The sequence below is a fragment of the Chrysoperla carnea genome, chromosome 3 (genome assembly GCF_905475395.1).
Source record: "Chrysoperla carnea chromosome 3, inChrCarn1.1, whole genome shotgun sequence".
Taxonomy (NCBI): domain Eukaryota; kingdom Metazoa; phylum Arthropoda; class Insecta; order Neuroptera; family Chrysopidae; genus Chrysoperla; species Chrysoperla carnea.
This window is the reverse complement of record NC_058339.1, coordinates 48,715,443-48,734,798: the sequence shown is the minus strand read 5'-3', so window position 1 is coordinate 48,734,798 and position 19,356 is coordinate 48,715,443. Positions and strand designations below refer to the sequence as shown.

Genomic DNA, 19,356 nt, shown 5'->3' with positions numbered 1-19,356 from the left:
CATCAAATACGTACAACGGACGATGTCAAACATTTTGTCTAAATATTCACTATATCAAAACAAAAAAAATTGGATCTCTTCAAAGGCGTTTTTTGAGTAACTTTTTTAAAAAAAATACAGATCTTTATTTTTAACTTAAAAAAAGGGGTGTTATAAGTTTGACCGCTATGTGTGTGTATCTGTCTGTCTGTGGCATCGTAGCGCCTAAACGGATGAGCCGATTTAGTTTTTTTGTTTTGTTTGAAAGGTTATTTAATGGAGAGTGTTCTTAGCTATGTTTCAAGTGCGATTTTAGCGTTCCGTGCCCGAAAAAACTGGCGATGATTTTGATCGAGGGGTGTCGTGGGCCACCCGGTAGGAACTATATTTATTTCGTATCTATGTACATTTTAAATGTACTTTTTTTAATCAGATGATATTTTTAAAATTTAAGGTATTAATTTTAGAAGTCAAATACTTGTTTGATTCTTTACAGAATTTAATTTAAATCTAATGAATAACGGGATATTTTCTATCAATTTGAGAGTAATCGGAGGCTCTGTCTAACCGAAGTCCATTCTAATCCGGCAAAAAATGGATTCCAATGCCTTTTCTTGGAATTTTCAGTTATAAACCTTTTAGATTTATGACAATATTTAATAATGCAATTAAAGAGTTGATATGCTAAATAAAAATAATTATTACATTTGTACCAAGTGTATGTTAAAAGTAAGACACGAACTTTGGTCTATTTATAAAATACACTGTTTAATATAATTATAAATATTATGCCATAATTAATAACATTTAATTATCTTTAAAAATTGATTATTATTTGAAGTAACCTATTTTAATTTTCTGAAAACGTCATTGTTTGTATTAAATAATAATGCATATCTGATTAAATCTAATAATATATAAAACAAAATTATATTTTAAATCCGTTACCAGTAATTATTGGGTAATTAAAAATTGATTTTTTTGTATGTTTTTTAACAGTTAGCATCCAAATATAATTGTACATTGTCTAAAATCATTCTAAAATTATTTTATAATTATCTATAAAGTGTATTAAATTATATTGTATTGTATAAAAGGTTAAATGAACTGATGCGTTATTAATAAGTAAAGAAATTATTTCTATCGTAAACATTTCGATCATAATTTCTCTTTTTTATGGCAGCCATTTTTTTATTATAAAACATTAAAATTTCCCTGCGACCGTGGATTCTTTTCCTGAAAGTTTGGCCAATTAATAACTAGATAGCAATATTGTCGGAGCGTATATAAAGTTTTTGCATATGGGAATAGTAAATTTATAGGAATACAAAAATGATCCTGTAAGTTCCATTATATTCCATAATATAATAAATTCACTTGAGATGAGAAGTATTTGAAGTTACAAAACTGGTTTTATTACTGTTTTACAAAATCATTATACGAATCCAATCACTTTTGATTAAATAAATACGCCCAGAACCATGTAAAAGCTCTTATAAAAATCTTCTCAATCGATCGATCTCACAGGGAATGCAAATAATTAGATCTAAATGTTGCCTCCATTGTTGTGTAAATGCAAAGTACTGAAAGACCACTGTCATTTAAGAAAAAAAATGAACAGATCTCTAACCGCATGAAATCACTGAAAAGTCATCAAAATATATCCTGGCGGTTATGAAAAAATTAAGTTTCCTGGAACATTTTCGAAAGAAGTTTTATACATCTCACTATCACCCAATTTTAGCTTTCTACCGCAAAAAAGTCAATTTAGCAAAATATTTTGCAGATTAAAATGATTTTTTATGTTGTGTCATTAAGATAGTTGGTGAGACAGTTGTAGTAACATTACAGTAAGAGTAAAAAAAGCTTGGATTAAGCCAATAATTTTTGTCTGGACTGCCGGGATAGAACTACCTTAAATTATAAAAATTATCATTTTTATTTAAAAATTATTCAAGAATATTTAAATTTTTCTAACCACCTTCAACTCATTGAAAATTTTGTTAAGAAATTTTGTTTTCGATTATAATATATTATATATTATATATTATATAACATATTTGAAAGATTGTCCGTTCTTTACTTGTTTTGTTCTTTAAAATAATAATGTCTTCATAACAAGAAAACCAAGAGATACTTTTTTTTTATTGTAATAAAAAGATAGGTAGAATAATATTTTATTATTATCTTGTCGCGACAATCTAATTCTTCTAAGCTAATTTTAATTTTAAAAATAGATGTCCTTTACGTTATTATTATTATTATTTATACTACTATTATATGATTCTTAGAAGTTATTATTATAATATTTGAAGAAGACGCACCTTTTACAATAATACCAGACATGAACTAGAAAAGAATAAGTTACCTTCCAGTTCCTTTGGTAGTCTTTAGTTTAATATAATATATGAAAGGTAGGTATATATTATGGTAACACCCTTTAGTACAATTATTATGCTAATGTTTTTTTGACAATAAAGAAGAATTAATTATTGTGAGAATACTTACAAGTACAGATTTCATTCCTTATGGATACATCAAATATTATAAAATGGACAAATAAGTGAGATCTATCCATAATATTCTTAATAAAGAATTATATTTAGTTATTAACCACGTAAATTAAATATTTTATGGGCTGCCTTGATTTACTGAGCTTGGGCAAGACTTGGACAGAAACTGGCAAATTAAGAGTTGATCAAGGCTTCGGCAAACATTTTCAAACAAGGACTTGATTTTTTTACTTTAGACTAGGACTCACAGATCAAAGTTCGATTCATTGGCCTTGTCCTGGCCTCTTGTAACGATTGACAATCAAGATTTGATTTATTAGATTTGGTTTTGATTTGGACAAGGACTGAAAAACCAAGCTTCGATTTACTAGCCTTGATCAAAATGGATAATAAATGAGCAAAAAATGGTACACAAGAACTTCATTTATTAGCCTTGGCCATCAAAGCTTTGTAAACCAATGGTGAGCCTGCCTCGATTACATTTGCAGATCCTGTGGGTACTACCTCAGAAGATTGTTTCATCTTAAATCTTCTTCAGGAAGTATTTTTTACTACCTCGATATCCATCCGCTTCGCTAGGGGTAGGGATTGTTTTACACTGGTAAAATATATGTACAGAATTTAATTTTTTTTTAAATGGTCTAATTATTGTCTTGATTCATGTATCAGTACAGGTGGCCATGAATTGTATATCGAACACAATATTACTGAAATCTTTAATTTATGATTCAAATTCATATTCATAGATGGCGTAGTGAAATGTCACAGACTTAATTAAATATTTTTTTAAATATATATCTTTATAAATCATAGCTCATGTGTTAGTCTGATGTATAAGCTGCATTATACAGTTTCATTCAAATCCATTAGCTAGTTTTTGCGTGAAAGCGTACAAACACAAAAACAGACAAACATCCTTACTTCCACATTTATAATATAAATATAAAGATAGAGAAGATAAATAGGTATAAAAAATGTATAATATCATAATGTGAGGTAATAATATCTGGGCTCGTATAAAAATACAGATAATAGATCGAACACAGGTGCCGAAGACCCAAATTCGGGCCTTTTAGAGCGACGTCTTTTATTTAATAAAAAAATGTCATCGTTAAAATGTAGAATGGTGAAAATAAGTGTATACAATTTGTTTCTTCTAAGAAATATATGATTTTCACGGGCTTCTTTGAATTGAATAGTGAATTTAGTCATCCCGCAATCAATTTCTGATTATTCATACATATTGTTTTGGAATTTATGTTAATTTTTAGATGTTTTAAGCTTAGCTTTGTTTTTTGTTTTGGGAATAACCATCAAATTGCCACTGTTCTATAAAATTGGTTAGTTGTTTTAAATTTAAATCATTATTGGAATATAAGTTGAAACATTCCGAACATAAAAAATTGATATGATGCAAAGCAGCTAGAATCTATGCAAAAAATGACAGCAAATTTAATTACCAAACATTCAAATTTCAATATCCAAACCAGTTTTGCTTTAGTTAAATTAAAACATAGTTAATATAGATTAAATTACCGACTGTCAGATGTATCTAAGATACAAACAAGATGGTAGATGTTAAATAATTACATAAAAAAAATGTTCAAAATATCAAATTAAAAACACTCGTACAGTCCGTACCGTGTTAAGATTGCTGATAAAAAATTTGTTTTTAATTTTAATATGTTAATTAGTCAATTATGAATGGTATCTAAAAGTTACATAATAGTTATCACGTTTTGTTCACTTGTTAGTTGTTTGTTTGGTTTCTTTGTTTGTTTGTTGTTGTTATTGTTGTTAATTAATATGGCAATACTAACTAAATAATTTATAACATAATATTAAATTAAATTGACTGAATATATATATTCAGTGTTTATATATACACTCAATAGCCAAAAAAATGAAACGGTCAAAATCATTTAATTACCTACTATCTTATCCAAACATTAAACACTTATTTACTCGTATAAATTGCCTTTCAGTGTATATTATATACATAGTAGATACTAGATAGGTACATGACTAAAATTAAAATTTGATATACGTAAATTCATAATGTGTGAATAAGTAAAACCACATATACCACTGCTGTTAGTATCCTGTACATTAATTAATATTTTACTAGAGGAAACTTGTTGAAAAATCAACCATAAAATTGTAACTTTTATGGAAAAAATATTAAACAGTAAGTAGCAATTTTCATGAGTCGGGCTCTAATAAACAAGCCGTGAGTAGTCTGGTGGACCCTTGGACTACACTCGACCAACTCGAAACGACTTGACCGAATGTTATGAAATTCTTTTCGGGTCATATTGTCGTTAATGCGCTTCGATCGGCACCTCAACGAAGTCGATGTCACTTTTTGTTCGCACAATATCGATGACGAAAAAATGTGTACGTACGCACACACACATACTTCTTCTCCAAATTGGTATTAAGGCCGAGTCCTATCCATGAAACGTAAAGATATGTTGAAAATTTCGATTTCGAAAATCGCACTCATTACAAAAACTTCCTATAGTGGGAAGTTAAAAAGTAACAACTTTCTATCAATGAAAATGATTATCAATGAAATTTTTTTATTTTTGGAACCTCATCGCAATCGATTCGATTGATTATTATAGGACAGTTTGGTAGTAATACCTGTGCGTGGTGGAAGTTGGTTTGGTGGCTAAATGTTTTTTTTTACCAAAATTTTTTCAAAAACTATTTTTGAGTAGGTACAACTGTGTGAGTAAAATATGGAAAGCAGATCAAAGAAAACATTATCAAGTCCAAAGTAGATATTCAAAAGTTAAATTTTAGTCATTTTTAAAAACATAAATAATAAAGGGTTCTAGAAAATTTTGAAGCTTTTCAAAGTTTTTTGAATTTTGAAAATCCGATAAAAAAGAATAAAGCCTGAAGATTTAAAATGAAGTTTTGGAACTTAACCATGTAACGCCCGCACCGCGCATTACATCTAATAGTGTATAATTATTTGGTTTGTAAACTTTAAAATTGAACCACTTTAAAAAAAATTGTATAACAATAGTTTTTTATTTGAATTGCAATATTGTAAACCCATATAATAACTAAAGTACGTACCAATACATATAATATAGATGTTAGGTTCTGTATAATAATAAAAAAAATGGTTCAATAATTCCGGTTGTTCAAATCTACCATTCAAGGTAAAACATATATTTTAATATATACTTACATACTAATTTTTACGTCTATGTGCAGAAACTACGTGCTATGGAATATAAAAAAACTTCACAATAATCATACACTATAAGAAAAATATTAAATTTAAAAACTATATCCGAAAAAAAAGTATAGTGATATTACAAAACAAGTGTACCATTTCCAAAGTACAATTTATTTTATGTATGCCCGTGAGATAAGAAGTATCTTTCTCACTCAGTTTGCGTGGAAAAAAGAGCCCTAGTATGGCAATTAATTCATTGTCACACTTGTATCGTAATGAATTCATTACATCACCCCAAATAAAAAACTCACTTCTGCGATTGTCCAACTCGTGCTACGCACTAGTTGTGCAAATTTCGCAAGCGTACGATAATAATGTTGTTAATCATGCCACTAGTATCGTCAATAACTATTTAGTAATAGGGGATAATCCTGATTTCGAATAGGCCATATTACCCATAGAAATGTAAGATTAGACTTGATACCATGACAAAATTTGAAAGTGAAATTAAAATTGATTAAAAAAACCAAGAAGTTATAAGTAATCAAAGATTGCATTCAAAGGTTACCCACCTTCTTTTAGCAAAACGAAGTTTTATATGTAATCTCTATGGCGATACACACGTACGACGTCATTAGTAGATATCTGCCTCTTTGTTTAATTAGGAATTTTAAACGTTCATATCTTGCTAGTAAAGATTTTTAAAAACCAATTTCATTTTTGAAAGAAGTGATTGAAAGAAGTGACTGTATTCCAATAGTTCACAAAACAATTAAAGCAACAGTCGTTACAAATTATTAACTGATAGCAAGCAAATTATTACCTGCTCCCAACCTGCCTTTATGAATAAAATTATCAAACTTTATTTTGCTACAACAAACATTTTATCCGAAATATCGCAAAAGGTTTGAATATCTTATTATGATTTGAAAATTTGCTAATACTTTAATGTCATGGTTAACGTTAAGAACCTTAAATTAAGTAAAATATTAATCTTTGATTTTTAACATTCAAAACTGTATATATGCAGGTTGTGTGGTGTTCTTATCAACTTTATTTTTATTCTTTTTTTTGTAAAGTTAAAATCAATTTCGTAAATGAAATAATTGAAATGTACTTTTTATTTTGATTACTCTCATTAGCAAATAATAATTCTTGGTAATATATTATTCAAAAGTTATAATTTGGAATATAATGCGTAACAACATAATAAAAACATGGTTTTACTAAATTAATACATATAGCTTTACCTTGGGTTTCTTTAAAAATATGTAATTATTCTTCAATTGCGATTTAAGTAACTTTTATTATTTTTTTAATGTCTTGTACACACGAAAATCTCAAATAATTGGTAAGCAATAAATAAAACTTTTTCAAAAACTTGATTTTCGTATTTTTTCTTTTATGCGTCTACGATGCTTAAATAATTTTAAAAAAAAAAGTGTTAATTATTTGTAATTTTCTAGCCTAACTCCTAAATACCAGAATTCGTTGATACTTAAAACCGTGATTTTTTTAGACATAATTTAGATCGAATCTTAACCAGAAGCATCACTTTCGCCAGGTTGCAATTAGATAAAAACAATGTTTTCGTATAATATAGAGTAAAAAGGTTGTTTATTGAATGTAAACGATTAAAGTGAAAATATTTAAGTAATTAACAAGACATACATTTTCATTATAATAATTTTACATTGCATATAATAATAATATTTAAAATATTTAAATTTTATTTTATTAAATACAAAATAATAATATTTAAATAATAATAACCATATATAATTTATTATTTTTTATAGACATAATTCAAGTATCCAATTATGGTGATATTTTACTCTTATTATGCAATTCTATTTATTCATGTGATGACCAACTAAACTATAGGTATTTTATAATCATTTTATTGGAAAACTAAGTAAACTCTCGTTCAATAAAAATGAAATTGATTAGAGTAAACGAAAGTGTAGAAATATAATTAAATAATTACTCTACAGCCATATACATATTTCTTAAATATCTTATATCCCCTAAAAATATCTCACAAGCGATGCAAATTTGTCTGGGACTTAGAGAAAAGTATTGGAAGCTTAGAATTTTTCATAGTTAGCTGAGTTGAGTTAATGTGGATCAAATTTCCATTAACTGGCCTATTTTTGTGGTACCTCTCATAAAAGTGTTATATATTTAAATAAATTGGCAGTACATAGTCGGTGTGGTACTGAAGTCGTGTGAGTGCGACCCCTGTAGTCCACACGACTAACTTCTCAGAGGGGGGAAAACATTAAGAAAAAGGTCTTGTTAGCCTTCAAAGATTATTCTTCAACATGTACTGCAGCTTATGCTGTAACGATCATTATCCCCATAGATAAATGATGTGTTTTATCCACTTTTCAGATTTTGTTTATTCAGTTTTTTTATTACCATTAAAAAACGGCTAAACTAATTCTGCTGAAAAACTCTTTCAGTTCTTAAATACGCAATTACGCCCAATCACGTGTAAATACCATAACTGGTTCGCGAGGATATCGAGGCGAAAGAATGCGAACGAACATACGCACGTATGTACACAAACACACACAGACATCACATTGAAAAGGTTTGATTCGGATGTTGCGGCTTTGAAACCGCGGTAATATGTAAAACTGGAGATTTTAAAAATAGGCTCCATTACATTAACTTCCTCTGGAAAGTCAAAAAAATTGTAGCCATAATCGTTGATCCTAAACAATTATGACGAAATCTCACTATAATGAACTAATTTTTTTGTTATTTTTTCATATTTGTCAAGGTTCAATTATTTGTAATTTATGTGTGGTCATATATTATTCACTTTTTTTTTGCAAAAAGTCTATTCAATTAATTCTATAACATATATGAAGCAATTCATTTAGACTGACAGAGCCGTCCATTACCATATGCAACAAAACAATATTTTCTAGAAATTTTACTATGATAGAATGATTTATAATTAGCTATCATCAACCATACAGTCATACAATTGTTTTATAAATAATACTGTTAACATTGACACAAAGAACAAAGCCATATGAGTTTATATTATATAATAAATTTATATATACAGGCGTTACATAATGATAGTGAATTTTATTATAACGGTTTTACAGTTAATTTATTACATATATACGCTTTAGAACGTTGCTTACGATTTTATCATATTTGGATAAAACTTAAAACATCGTACTGCTATCACTAAAATTAAATTTTTCAGATCGGAAAAGAAGTGAACATCATATCTTTTGGCATGATTTTAAACCTATTTTGGAATTTAGGACATAAACTGAAAATTTTATTTTTCGTACTTTTCCGCAAAACCTACATTGATACTTATCTGTTTTCTCTTACTTTTCGCATTAGCTTTTATTTGAAAGATTGTTCCCTTCATTAAAAAGTTTATTTTTATTTATTGTTAGGCTATGCTAGGTTAGGCTAGGTTAGGTTAGGTTAGGTTAGATTAGGTTAGGTTAGGTTAGGTTAGGTTAGGTTAGGTTAGGTTAGGTTAGGTTAGGTTAGGTTAGGTTAAGTTAGGTTAGGTTAGGTTAGGTTAGGCTGGGCTAGGCTATGTTATATTGGTTGTATGACTCATTGTGATACCTTACATTGGTTATTTCAGCTCCTCTATTATTTTGACAGGCTTAGTGCCTCTCCTTCGTGCATATGTTTAAATTAATTTTTTTGTTGAGGCGGCGGGAATCCCGTATTGGTTACGCTTAACAATTAAACCAATTTGTATTTATTCAGAAATGACAGAAATTTGAGCGCTTGACCCTTGTTATTTTACCTTTGTTGTTAAACTATGATTACCACTTGTCCTAATTTGATCTGGAAACTCTCGAAATTGTATCCCGACATATTCCAGTTTTCAAGTTTTCAGTTTATTTATTTATTTATTTTTAAATAAATTTTTACTCGGTCAAACTTTAAAATGAGCTTCTCTCGATTTTCACAAACTTTGAAGGGGTCACTCTATGTGATTTTTGCATTTATCAAACGGATTTTTTATCCTAAAAATAAAAGTTATTGTTATGTAATAACTATTAATTCTATATATTTCAAACGGTTTTATAGTTCATTTCATATATGAATGCATATTTTAAAAAATAAAAAAATTCATTTTTTTTAATATTTGAAACTATCTGTAGTTTCCAGCGTAGCCAAAAAAACGATGTGTAGAATTATAACACATTGCCAACTACAGGAAATTCTTTTGGAAGAATTCAAAGTATATTAAGTACATATTCTTATATAAACTTCTTTTTTTTCTCATCACTTCCACCATTTTGTGATAAACTATTTTCAGTTAAAACAAATTATACTATTTTCATTTCTTTAAGGGATTACGATCTAATATACATATGAGATAAACACGGAACCTTTTTTACAAATCGATTAAAAAGTCGTAACATGCTTAAACGCTTTGCGCTTTAATAAAATATTTGCTTATACAAAATTCTATGGAATTTGCAATTTCTCTGATCAAATATTCCACAACAAGATAAAATTTTCTTTACGTAAGAATGTTCGTTTTATGTCGTAAAATTTTTGTTTTTTTTTTTTCATCAAGTCAATGATATGGACTCTAAATGTATTAAATTAAAAGATTGTGTACACGAGCAAAAAAAAAAAAAATATATGAATTGTTGGGATTATATTATATTTTTATATCAATTCTGGTAATTTGTAGTTATAAAAATGTTGACATGAGATAAGAAGATTATGAAGTATAGGTCATTGTTTCTCCGGAAAAGTTATCACATTTAAACGCTTGCATTCTATTAATAATGGGAAGGTTATTGACTGTTTTAAAAATTACATACTAAATAAAAATGCATACTTATTTTAGCAAATATTTATTTATTCATGATAAAATATTTTGAAAAATTTTAATTTTGAAAAAATTATTTTAATTTGTTTAAATTTATTGTATAAACCATTCTTTTGAAACAAAACCAATAATGGGAATCAATTTTGAATCTTCTAGAAGTGTGGCGGAAATGGATGGAGGAGGTGTTGCAGGTGCAGGAAGTTCAGCTGCAGCTGTCGAAGCAGCACTTCAACGATTAGCTAATCAACGTGCTGAACTCGGTGAACTTTGGGCAGCACGAAAGTTACGTTTAGATTTAGCGTTACGGTTGCGAATATTTGAACGAGATGCTTTAGAAGTAAGTATCCTTTGTTTTATCCGAAATTTATCAAAAATAACATAAATGTGGGAAAAATAGAAACTGTCGTCGTATGGAACATCGGATTTCTTGAAATCGCAACCTTACGGTTTAGTAACTAAAATGATTAAAAACCATGTTTAAAATTTAATGTTAGTCACATCTGCCGTTAAAAGTATTAGTTCGTTATCTGGCGCTATTTAAACTAACAAATAAAGCATGTCGAGTTTATCAAATTCCATGGTTTATCCCTCATTTTAAAGCTTACCGGGCCGACCTGTGATCAAAAATAAAAAATAGTCCCACGGTTTAAAAATACGATTTACGAAGTCGGGTCGACTAGTCTATTTCGTCTAGTCGCAAGGGTCGACTAGTCTATTTCTAAATCTGAAACGATCATTTTAGAATCACGAACTCAGAGCTCCGATTTGACACGAATTTTCACTCTTTTTTTGACAATATCGCTGTATTAGTAATGTTTATATTTATCAGATTAAATGCCTATATTTATTTTTAGGTATCATCTCAGTTAGAAATGTGGTCAGAAGAATTACAACATAGTGAATTAACTCGTGATATGGCAAAGGCCGAACAATTTCTTCGACTGCATAATGAAAGTGTTAGTCAAATGCAAAATACAACATTTCAAGTCTTACAACAAGGTCAAGAACTTGCTCAAGTATTTGAGAACTCTGGTGTATGTGTAATGGCCGATTCCCAATACAATGCACAAACACGAGTTCAAGTATTATTAGAATTTTTACATGAAAGACAAATTGATCTCGAAGAATTAGCTGAAATGAAACGAATAAAACTTGAACAATGTGTGCAATTAGGACAATTTCAAAATGATGCTAACCAAGTGATAAGTTGGATACGAAATGGTGAAGCTATGTTAATGGCGTCATTTGCGGTACCAAATAGTTTATCTGACGCGGAACTTCTAAAGAAAGAGCATGAACAATTTCAAGTAGCAATTGAAAAAACACATACTTCAGCTGTACAAGTGAAATATCGTGCAGATTCTTTAATAAATGGAAACCATTATGATCCTCAATCGATTCGTGACATAAGTGAAGAGGTCACAAAACGATGGCAACAATTAGTCACATGTGCTGAAGAACGGCATAAATTGGTCACAGCTAGTTTAAATTTTTATAAAACTGCCGAACAAGTTTGCTCGGTATTGGATAGTTTAGAAAAAGAATATCGTAGAGATGAAGACTGGTGCTCAACCACTCAACAACAAGGTGGATCAAATCCACCTGATAAAGCTACTGCAGTTTCGCAACTAATCAATAAACATCAAGAACAAAAGGAAGCATTTTTAAAAGCTTGTACCCTTGCACGAAGAACTGCAGAAACTTTCTTAAAATATACAACACGAAGTTTACAATTCTATAGTTATCAAACAACTGGAAATGCTGAGGCTAGAGTGAAAAATATTCTAGAAAAATTGTTAGCTCAAGAAAATAAAGTTCTCGAACATTGGACACAACGTAAAAAACGTTTAGATCAATGCCAACAATTTGTATTGTTTGAGCGATCAGCAAAACAAGCAATTGAATGGATTCATGATACTGGCGAATGTTATTTAACTACGCATGCAACGAATGTAGGTAGTAATCAAGAAGAAACCGAAAGTTTACTTCGAGAGCATAATGAATTTAAAGGTACAGCTAAAGAAACCCGAGAACGTGTTAAATTATTAATCCAATTAGCAGACAGTTTAGTTGAGAAAGGTCATGCACATGCTAATTCTATTAAACAATGGGTGGCTGCAGTTGACAATCGTTATAAAGATTTTTCATCGCGTATGGATAAATATCGACAACAATTAGAAGAGACTTTGGGTATTCAAGTTGAGGAGAGTGAAAGAAAAGAATTATCAATTGATAGAAATTCAGATCCTAGTTTAGAGGCCAAAGTTAAAGAGGCTGCTGCCAAAGATTTGAAAGAATTAAATGAAGAAAAAAGACGTTCTGCTCGAAGAAAAGAGTAAGTTTTGTTTTCATTATTGATTCCATTAATAGAGTAAAATTGAGATGGCACGTCACACTAGGAAATTGTTTCGTTACATTTAGAATCAGATAAATTTAATGAAACAATATTTTTTTCTTCAATTTTATTGAAATATATTTATTAAGATAATTTTGACCAAAGAATTACAAAAGTCCGATTTGAATATATTGGGTGTCTTTTTTAAGATACGACGTAATCATTGAATGGTAAATTTTGTTGCCAGTCAAATACCTTTAAGTCTCATATCAACAACATTTAGAGAACAGAATATGATCGAAAAAAACTTTTTATTCTTCTCTATAGTGCAAATAGGGCTCTTCGTTTAAAAAATTATTCTTTTTGTTTCGGAAAAATTTCAATCAAGTAAAGACATATCATATATCTTCTATCCTAGTCAAAAAGCGCTGTTCGATAAAGATAAAATATGTTAGATTTTCGTAGGTTGAAAGGCTTTTTGACAACTGTCTAAAACAGAAGCAAATCGATGAAAAAGCCTATTGGGTTGTTTATCTATTTTTATGGATTTAGAGAGAGGATAAATGCTTTTGAAGCAAGATTTTATGCAATATCTCCAAAGTACTCATCCAATCAAATAAACTCGATTTTTGAGGTTAAAATTACCCTCTGTACCATGTTTTATGATTTTCCAAAAGTAAAATTATTTTACGATTTAATCAATTTTTTTTAATTCGGAAAATTATTTTCACTCCAATTTTGATAAAAATAATATTCTAAAATAATTTTAACTCCAAAAAGTACAAAAATTGGATTCTCCTTTGACGATTGGACGAATCTGAGATAACTAAAGTAGTATAGAACTAAAGTCCTATACTAGGAGTGACTTCTCGGAATTCCATAAAGTAATACCACAGAAACTTGTCAGTTCAAAATTATCCATTTTTGCGATTCTTTGGATTATTTTAAAATCCTAAAAAGAGATATCTCCAAATGCTTTTGAATTATTAATAAATTGCTTTCTTTCAAAGATTTGTTTCCATCGATTTACAAAATTGCGAGTTGGTAAAGAATATAGCAGTCCTATAATATAATCTTAGATTATAAAATTCATAATGCAGTCTCTCCTTCTTGCAATCTAGCAAATTGAAAGATTCAAAAACTACTTAGCAAATCCTTAAATGAATCCGATTTATCGAATTGAGTGGGTCAAAATTATCCTATATACCTACCAATTTTCATCAGATTCCAAAACAACATATTTTTATCGTTTGATCGATTTTTCCAAAGGGTATGTCGCCTACGATCGTACACGAAAGGCAATAGCACACATCAATATTTCAATTTCAATCAATATTTCAGAAACTTGCCGTTTTATCGTAAAATAATCAAGATTTTCGTGTTATTTCATACCCAGTGCCAGTAGACATGAAAAGTTCTTGTCTACTGATTGGCTTGAATAAGAATAAGAAAGTAAATCTTGCATCCCCTTTAATTATTTATTCTTTAAAAAAATTTTAATTAATTTTTTTCATTTCTAGATTTATAATGGCCGAATTATTACAAACAGAACGTACATATGTAAAAGATTTAGAATTATGTATAAAAGCATTTTTAAATGAAATGCGTCAAGGTACAAACATTCCTCATCAATTAATTGGTAAAGAAGACATAGTATTTGGTAATATGGAAGAAATATATAATTTTCATAATTCAATATTCTTACGTGAATTAGAAAAATATGAAACAATGCCTGAAGATGTTGGCCATTGTTTTGTAACATGGGCACAAAAATTTGATATGTATGTATATTATTGTAAAAATAAACCCGAATCAAATAATTTTATGGTACAGCATGGTGGTAATTATTTTGAAGAATTACAAAAGAAACATAAAGTAGAGCATCCAATTGCTGCATATTTAATAAAACCTGTACAAAGGATAACAAAATATCAATTATTATTAAAAGATTTACAATCATGTTGTCAAGAAGGACAAGGTGAAATTAAAGATGGTTTAGAAGTGATGTTAAATGTGCCAAAAAAAGCAAACGATGCATTGCATTTATCGTTGTTAGAAGGTTGTGATGTATCTATTGATAAATTAGGTGAAGTGTTGTTACAAGAATCATTTAGTGTTTGGGATCCAAAGCAATTAATACGTAAAGGACGTGATCGTCACATATTCTTATTTGAATTGTATTTACTATTTAGTAAAGAAGTTAAAGATTCAAATGGAAAAGTTAAATATATTTATAAAAATAAGTTGATGGTGAGTAATATATTGTGTTAGAAAAACTTAAATAATATTCGTATAGCCAGATTCAGAACCGGTTTTAGTAAGACGTATAGCCTACCATCACATTATATTTAATTCGGAGACTCCAAGTTTCGATATTTGTAATCTAGTCTCTGCTTATTTTGTGATAAGTTCATTTTTCTCACTGCGGTATAAAACTACGGAAAGTATTTAAATAGGTCAACGTATTACTAAGCGCTAGTTTTTATTACAAAAAGGTTGTCTGTCTTTTACTATTACAATCATTAATGTTCAATTTGCGTTTTTTCTTAAATTTCGAATAAAGGTATAAAAAAAAGAAGCTAATCAAAATTTTAATAAATTTTTGAATTATACATTTGTTGATTTTATCCGTAGGACTTTCCGTCCGATATTATACTTGTACATTCGTTTACCGTTGTATGGGAAATCGTGCACAAAGAGAACTTAACTAAAATTCTTAAACAAAAGGACTACGAGCAGTTCACTAAACAAAAGGACTACGTGGGCGTTCTGTTTTTCACTTCCATGAAAAACTCCTTTACTGTGCGAAATTGACAATTTCCTAAATATTTCTGGAAAAAATAAAAAATCGGTCGCTCAGTTTTCAAGAATCTGAAAAGTGGTAGCCTTATTTTTATGGCACCTGTGTATTATTTACTGATTCTAATTTACAATATGTCAGGAATTCAAATTTAACCTCCCCTCTTGCGCATCCTAACATCTTCGAAATTGATTTAGACTTAGTCCAGCTTCATAAAAACAAAAATCAAGCTTTTTATTAAATTGCCCTGTCGCTGGTATATCCTTAAGCGAAATCATTACCAAAATCGCTTAACTTGCCAAAACGGAAATAAAAAATATCACCACACTATTTTAATATTTCTAAACTATTAGAATTCCTGTTTTAAACGTTTTAAATTTGATCCGATAAATGAATTGAATTTGGAAACAACTGGTAACGGGAAATCAAAAACGTATTTCGTAATGCTATCGACTAGACGTCATCGAAGGATTATCAAGCTAGAAAAATTTATAAGGAAACAAAGGTGATATGTATGTTTTTGAAGATTGCCCAATGTCACTCTCACCCCATAAACGATACTGCTTTGATTGACAGTTCCCATACAAAAGAAAGCTTGAAAAAATTTAAGAGTAAATCCCGTCGAAATTATCCTAATATTCATTAATTTTTTTAATTTTAATTTAGTGAAAATTAATTTCGGTTTTCTAAACTTTACCACAAATAATTTTTGATAAACGAATGATAAATTTTATTTGTGTTCACTTTCAGACATCCGAATTAGGAGTAACAGAACACATGGAAGGTGACGAATGTAAATTTGCTGTATGGACAGGAAGAGCACCTCTATCAGATTGCCGTATTGTATTACGTGCAAATTCACTTGATTCTAAACAAGCGTGGGTAAAACAATTACGACAAGTTATACAAGAAACATACTTTGGAAACGCTCTTCCATTAGCGCAACCACCAAAGAGTCCTGCACGTGGAAAACATTCTCAACGATCTAGCAGGTTTGTTATTATTGATTTACAAAATTTTGAAAATTTTAAATCACAAAATTGTTAATAAATGTGTATTTTTTGCAGAGATCTTGAAGAATGTAATTCACTTGATGAAAGTGTTGAAAATTTGGATCGAAATTCACTGGCATCGTTTGGTTCTGGTAATACCACTGACTCCGACAAGGTAAGTGGAAACATTTATTTTAAATTTCGATACAAAATCACCATTTAAGTATTCCATTTTTTTATTTATCGGTTGAAGTTTTTAGGGTTAAATTTATTATGAAAATTTTCTTTTTTATCGAAAAAAGTCAAACGATGCTGAATTATCAAATTCGCAAGCAAAAAAATCGAGAGATAAGGGACTACTTGGACTACTTTAAACTGATTGACGAAATGACCAATTCTTGTGATCAGCGAGTTACTAAGAGCTTTCCTTTGTTATTACTGACAGCTGCGATTTTTTGCGCTAGGAAAGCAGATTTTGTTCTGTCACTCTTTGACGTATCACTATAAAATCAATTGACTCGAATTTACAACAAAATTGAAAAATTTTATTATTATTTTTCGTCTACATTCATGAAGTTAAAACAAAATTCAAGATAAGATACAGATAATTTCAACCCTGAATCTAAAACTGCCTTGGTGCTCGTACTGCCTTAACCTATAAGAGATAGAAGGAAATTTCAAAGACAAAAATTCCTTTTTGAACACAAACATTTAGTCTCAAGAATAAACATACGTTTAAATCATCTTTTGTATCTGGCTGTGGCTGGGTCAAATCCAAACCCTACAATCGAATTCGATTGAAAATCTGATTTTTAAAAATATTGCTCCATACTTCCGTATTTTGGTTATAAACTAAACTAAAAAATAATATTCAAATCTCTGTTATTTTAAAAACTTTGAATTAGATATAGCGTTGATCCAAGAAAAATAATAACAAAAATTCAGACTGAGACGATTGAAACAATAATCAAAATAAAATTTCTTATTGATAAAACAATAATAAAAGATCAATAAAAGATGGAACTATTAATTTACCCAATTTGTAAATAAAAAAAGACAAATTATTTAATTAATTTATAAAAGCAGGACGGTTTGTGGCCAAAACATACAAATATAATTTTCTACAACTGTTTTCTTAAATACTTTACTTATTTTGATAAAATGCCAATGTAAACATTGCCAATAAATTTTTAATATTTAGAACAAAGTTCCTAACAAATCATATTAATAAATATTCATATTAAAATATATCACTCATGAGTGTTAAATGAATTAACACAATTATTTGTTATTAAATATTAAATGTTTTTAGAATATTGTGATCAATACTCTTTAGTTCGTTGATAGTAAAAACTTACACTGTAAGATAATAGATGGTGTTTGTTTTAATTTATTTACCCATTTTTAAGCTCCGTGCAAAACTCTTGTTCAAAAAAAATTGTTCAAGAAGTCCCCAAACTTGTTTGTCGCGTGGACCATTTGCCATGTTTTTCGATTTTATTTGGACCTCCTGGTTAGCTAATATTGCATTTTTGGAAATTAATCAACTTCAAATGTGTTTTGACCGATTTCTTACTGTAGTTAGGCGTAAAATTTAATATTAATTTTTATACATTTATTATTAGATAATAAATAATAAGTAAAAATCAAAGTTCTTTTAGTACGAAAGATGAATCTGGTGGTTTTATAAACAATTTGGTTTTGTAAATCTCGTCGTTTTATTAAGTCCAGTTTTTCCACCTACCAGTTACGAAGATGGGTAAGCAATGAAATACTTATATATTCCAGAATGCAAGATAAGCTACAGATATATCTTTTTCAAGCCAGAATAGCTGATGCTCGTTTCTAAAATGTACCTTAATTATCCATTGTGTGGTATTACCATATTTAAAACATCCTCAAATTTTATTTCCAAGTCTGCGTAGAGGGTATTTAATTCTTTGAACAATCGTCGTCAGTCTGTTTATTTTTCAGGTAATAATTAAGCAAAAAACTAACATTTTGTGTCAATTATTCCATTAATGAAAATTGAAAATGATCGCAACCTGCTTAAATGAGATAAACCGTCGACCCCCGTGTACATCTCATAAACCCCCAATACTTTTTGTCGTTCACATGAACCCCTGAAGGATTCATATGGGCCACTTTGGAAATCACTGGGCTAGTTTAAACACACGTAATATGAAAGGGCAAAAAGAAATATGTTAAAATAGATATAGGCGCTGTTGAACCGATTTAATTACGTCACGGTAGTTCAATTGAATTATACAGAAAGCTGATAAAACTGTAAAAAATTAGTGTCCAAAATCAAAGTTATCTAAATATTTGACTGAAATGTAAAATGATTTCTCCAGTGTATAAATATTTGAAATAAATGCATTTGATATTTTAGTAACTAAAACTAATAGATACATGTTTTTATGACAGCATTATAATTGCAATTGCACTAGATTCATGGATGTGTCGTGTTTGATACATGTAGCTTTATATTATATTACAAAATTAGATAATCCTTTGGCAATTACAAATTTTAAATAATATATAATTCAATATTTAATTAAAAACTGTGTTATGTTGTTAATGGACGAAATTATTTACAACGTGATAATTCACAAGCTAGCTTTTTGGTTATTTTAATCACATAATCTGAAAACAATTTTTGTAAACTAAAATTAAAAAGTTTCGCTTCTTCTATTTT

The 19,356-nt window shown here is 28.9% G+C and overlaps 1 protein-coding gene across 3 annotated transcripts in view; it reads left to right on the top strand.

Annotated features, from left to right (window-relative positions):
* The window catches only part of LOC123296432 (triple functional domain protein), a 343,272-nt gene that overhangs the window by 152,765 nt on the left and 171,151 nt on the right, over window positions 1-19,356 (top strand). For all 3 annotated transcript variants that reach the window (XM_044877904.1, XM_044877905.1, XM_044877903.1), the window contains exons 11-15: window positions 10,688-10,868; window positions 11,386-12,866; window positions 14,387-15,116; window positions 16,417-16,658; window positions 16,734-16,833. In XM_044877904.1, the coding sequence (XP_044733839.1) occupies window positions 10,688-10,868; window positions 11,386-12,866; window positions 14,387-15,116; window positions 16,417-16,658; window positions 16,734-16,833 (2,734 nt within the window). The remainder of the gene's footprint in view (window positions 1-10,687; window positions 10,869-11,385; window positions 12,867-14,386; window positions 15,117-16,416; window positions 16,659-16,733; window positions 16,834-19,356) is intronic.